Genomic DNA, 4,831 nt, shown 5'->3' with positions numbered 1-4,831 from the left:
TACGTTGGAGCATCCTGAAAGAGCACCTTCCAAATTGTACGAAGCTGAAGTTGGTTCAGTGATCCAGCTTCTGATTTGGGAAATGGCTAAAGGGCGATTCCACCTAATTTTTCACTACCTTCTGCATCTTTAATTGACTCTAGTTCAAAAACTACAACACCTAGACTCTTCAAACCTGAGCTGGATTATTCTTCTCTAATAGCAGAATATTTATAACCATGTTTGGGATTTCTGAAACCTTTTTCTGATTGTGAAACTGCAATAAAGGCAATTTTTATTCCTTTTTTTTGGTCTCGGTCACATGAGATCTGCTCTAATTCCAAATCTACAACACCTAGACACTTCAAACCTGGACCAGATTATTTTCAACTTGTAGCAGAATATTTAAAACTATGTTTGGGATTCGTAAAACTTTTTTCTGATTTCTGAAACTTTACTTCACTTAACAGAACGCTGCAGATGGTCTTTCTTTCCAACAGCCATCACCGTCTACAATAACTCTTTGAAGAATTAATGAGTTACACCAACATTTAATTTCCCATTGGGATTAATAAAGTGGTTTTGAATTAGCATTGAATTTGAATTAGAAAAAAACTGCATGGAACAAGTGTGAATAGTCATCTAAACTTTAGTGAAGTTTCACAAATCACATAAAGGTTTTACAAATCCCAAACATGGATTAAAATATTCTGCTATTAGAGCAGAATAATAATAATATAATCTAGGTGTTGTAGTTTTGGAATTGGAGCAGTTTTAATATGAGCTAGATGCAAAAAAGGGTAAAAATCGCATTTTATTGAAGTTTCACAAATCAGAAAAAGGTTTCTTAAATCCCAAACATGGCTCCAAATATTCTGCTACTAGTTGAGAATAATTTAGTTCAGGTTTGAAGAGTCTAGGTGTTGTAGATTTGGAATTAGAGCAGATCTCATGTGACCAAGATTTTAAAAAATGGTAAAATCGTCCTCTTTTGAATTTTCTCAAATCAGAAAAAGGTTTCACAAATCCCAATATCTAAATATTCTGCTATTAGAACAGAATACTCCAGTCCAGGTTTAAAGTGTCTAGGTGTTTTGGAGCTGGAGCAGTTGTAGTGCAACCCAGATGCAAAAAAAGTGGTAAAGTCGCTCTTCACTGAAGTTTCACAAATCACAAACACGGTTATAAATATTCTGCTATTAGAGTAGAATAATCCAGCGCAGGTTTGAAGAGTCTAGGTGTTGTAGTTTTTAAACTAGAGTCGATTAAAGACGCGGAAGGTAGTGAAAAATTAGGTGGAATCGCCCTTTAGCCATTTCCCAAATCGGAAGCTGGACTCGGAAACCAACTTCAGCTTCATCCAAATTGTCCAGATTGGGTGTGAATGATGGCACATGGTATCTGCATAGAGATACAAAAATCCAGAGATGCGCGAGGCGCTGCGACAGTCAGCTAGGCCAACGTAGGGGTGGGGACGCCGCGCACTGCCACTCATCCTGTTCAACGCATCAGCTGTAAACCTAACTTCAGCAGTTGCTAGCTGCTCCAAGCTCCAAAGTGGATGTCAAAATTATCCAATCATTATCCGTGGTGCTGAGCTACTTTGAATTCGTGTTGTTTCATCATTAGTGACCATGTAGCCTGATGTTTTTGTTGTTCTCTTGATTTGTTATTCTTCTTGTTCGTTTGATGAATTTCAAACAAACAAGGTGTGAAAGCTTATAAGCCCTACTGTTGTTGGCATGTACATATATGTTGTAAAATTATGTTATCATGAGCTTTATTATTTGGGTATTAAGAGCCCGGTTATTAGCACCGCCTGCAGTCCGACTGATTTGTTCCACCAGTGATAACGCTCACAATATTTTAATCCAAAGCAGGCCTTTTTTTAAAAACATATTTTACAGCACTTTGAGAAGTCGCTTATTTCCACATTCTGTTCTCTTCCCATCTTCAGAGTCGTAGACGAATCGGCAACACGGACCTTAATCCCTATGAAACTAGGATGTCCAAAGGTAAGCTCTGGAAACGCTCAGTTGAATTAAATTCACAAAACATGTTTTAAGAAAAATGTCTGAAAATAAATTTATTTAATCATAAAGAGACATTCCAGTTCAACAATGCAGTCAGTTTATTATTCAGACTGCATTGTTGAACTGTTAAAAAACTTTTAATAATAAACATGCATACATTCTACAGAATGTGAATGTGTGTGTGAAGGGGCATATCACTGAATGTAGTGTTAAGCACTTGGAGTTCTCTGTTCTTGATAAAGTGCTGCACAAGTACAAGCAATGTTTTTTTGTGTGGTTTCACCACCATCATCACACATCATGGTCCCCACTGTCCGACCATGATGTGTGCTGTGCTTGTCATGTTGGATTCTAATTTTCTTACCCACATCCAGAACACAACTCAGAACACTGGTTTTAAATGCGAGAGGTTTATTGCAAAGAAACAAAACAGGAAGGTGAGTGACAGTGTTTTGGTCCAGGATCTCTTCAACAGCACACACCAGATATCTGAGCACAGGAGGACAGATATGGTTAGTTCAAGCTTCAGACTAGGGAGAAGAAACAGAGTCAGGTGGACCTTACGTGGTTGGGAGCGGGTCCGGACCAGGGGCAAAGGCTTCTGGGGGTGTCCAGGGCTTGATGGGAGGAAGAGGCTGGAGAGGCGGCGTTGGAGGGCGGACAGGTAAGTGGGGGAATCCACAGGTAGCTCGGGTTTCTTGTCAGCGTCACAAAGATCAGGGTCAGAAAACCAACCGTCTGACCTGATTTCAGGATGGTTCACGGTATCTTGAAGGTAGCACCTGAGGAAGAGGCACACAAAGATTCACTAGGAGAATTCTTGACAAGGTCAGAACAGAGAAGAAAACTCTGGGNTTGTATAGACTAGGTCATCAAATCACTACGTTGCCTGTAGGAATTTTTAATGTCCAGCAGGTGTCAGTATTGAGCGACACAGTATCGACACAGTATCAATACAGTGTTGCTATGAGTCGAAACGCCTCATGACGCCTCATTTACCCATCACTACGGGAACGACATAGAGACAACAGGGTCACCTGGCATGGAAGACAACAAGGAGTTAGTAAGGAGCAGAAAACAGAGGGCCTTTCTCTGAAACGAGTGTTACCAGGGTAAGCAACACTCAGGCAGAGAAGAGTTGTCCAGCAGCTGCTTAAATCCTCAATCCATCCCCTCCGAACGAGCTGCAGGTGTGTCTGCGGGGTTACCCCCGCAGCTTCCCAGGGGCTCAGAACCCTGGCGGCATCTTGTGGATGCAATGGGGAATGGCAGGTGCTCAAAACAAAAAAAAAAAAAAAAAACAAACAAAAACAAAAACACAAAACAGAAAGGAAAACACAGAACCTGACAATAGTGGCCCACCTTACTTATATCCCTTGTTTCCTCTCTCCCCAGTACTGTGGTGATGTCAGGAACTGTACTTTAGAAAGTTCGCATTGGGCACGCGCGAGCCAAGAGAGTGGTGTGGCTTTTACAGTTAAAGTTTACAATACGGAGTGGCCTGCAAGAGCACAGTCCAAGTTGTCCAGTTTGTGCGTGCATAGTGGTGCGCGCAATCCAAGTTACAAAAATCCAGAGGTGCATGAGGTGCTGCAACAGCCTGCAATTGTGTAGTGTCTCTTTAAGAAACTCTGGTATCGTTAGTGATGTCACAAATATGTGCCACTGCTTCTCTGCAAAGAGTGTTAAATGTGCTACAGGTCGACACATGGACTGAGACGGACATGTTAGCTCCCTAATTTTAGTAACGTTACGGGTTGTTTGGACTCTGCTCATTTTCATGTTTGATAATATAGCAGCAAGTTCAACCGGGTTTTGTATGGTTGGTGAAGAATGTGTTTATTAAAGGACAACACTGTGGAATTCCAAGTACCAGTGTGGTTGTGAGTTTTTGGCCGTCCTGATGAGTCTGCCGCCTCCTCTCCTCCTTTGAATACAACCCAAGTGTTACAGCGCCACACGTTGCTACTCACCCACTTTAACTCCTCAACTATAAACCTGGCTTCAAAAGTTACTAGTTGCTCCAGGCTCTAAGTTGAAAAAGATAAAGTGGGTGTCAAAATGATCCAATCACTATCCGTGGTGCTGAGCTGCTTTGCATTTGTGTTGTTTCCATGTAGCCTGATGTTTTTGTTGTTCATTTAATGGATTTTAAAATGACAAAGTCGCTCTCCATGGTGCCAAAGCTTGTAAGCCCCACTGTTGCAGGCATGTGTATGTGTAGCTGAGTTAATTTTATTTATTATTTTTCGTAGTTGATTTCTGTGAACCTTCGCAAAACATTTTATACTATTTTTTTTATCTTTTGGTTCCCAAATGTTGTACCGGTAGGACTTTTATTGATATTGCACAAGGCAGATTTCAGTGACATGGCTGCAGCAACCCAGCAAAAGCTGACCAAGATGGCAGAGTGAGCGTATGCTTTTGCCAAAAACTGCTAAATTTAGTTAAAAAATACTGGAGATGCATAGTTTCTACAAATAAGTCTTCATCACTTTGATGCTCCTATTCTGTCTAAACAGAAAGAATGGACTAAATGCCTGGAAAGCGTGAAAGGAATCGAACTTCAGAAGACACTAAAGTTATGTCTGTCGATGCTAATGCTAAAGCTGGCAATACACTAATACACAACCTCCACAATTACTCTCAGAAGGCTTCTGTATCTCTTTCCGAAGATGACTTCAACCTGAATGAGTTTCCTCCTTTGCCTGTTACCCCCAGCAGGGCCGGATTTAGGAGGGTGTGAGCCCCTGGGCTTCAGCCAAGGTGGGGGCCCTACTTAATCATCATCGTTATACAGTTGGATATATATATACATA

At 41.1% G+C, this 4,831-nt stretch overlaps 1 protein-coding gene across 1 annotated transcript in view; it reads left to right on the top strand.

Moving 5' to 3' along the window:
- The window catches only part of syk (spleen tyrosine kinase), a 40,924-nt gene that overhangs the window by 4,596 nt on the left and 31,497 nt on the right, over positions 1-4,831 (top strand). Inside the window, exon 4 of the mRNA XM_016666702.1 lies at positions 1,937-1,994. Within this exon, the coding sequence (XP_016522188.1) occupies positions 1,937-1,994 (58 nt within the window). The remainder of the gene's footprint in view (positions 1-1,936; positions 1,995-4,831) is intronic.

Source organism: Poecilia formosa, unplaced genomic scaffold (genome assembly GCF_000485575.1).
Source record: "Poecilia formosa unplaced genomic scaffold, Poecilia_formosa-5.1.2 Scaffold777, whole genome shotgun sequence".
Classification (NCBI taxonomy): Eukaryota; Metazoa; Chordata; class Actinopteri; order Cyprinodontiformes; family Poeciliidae; genus Poecilia; species Poecilia formosa.
Note: the sequence above shows the minus strand (reverse complement) of the source record. Positions and strands in the feature narration are given on the sequence as shown.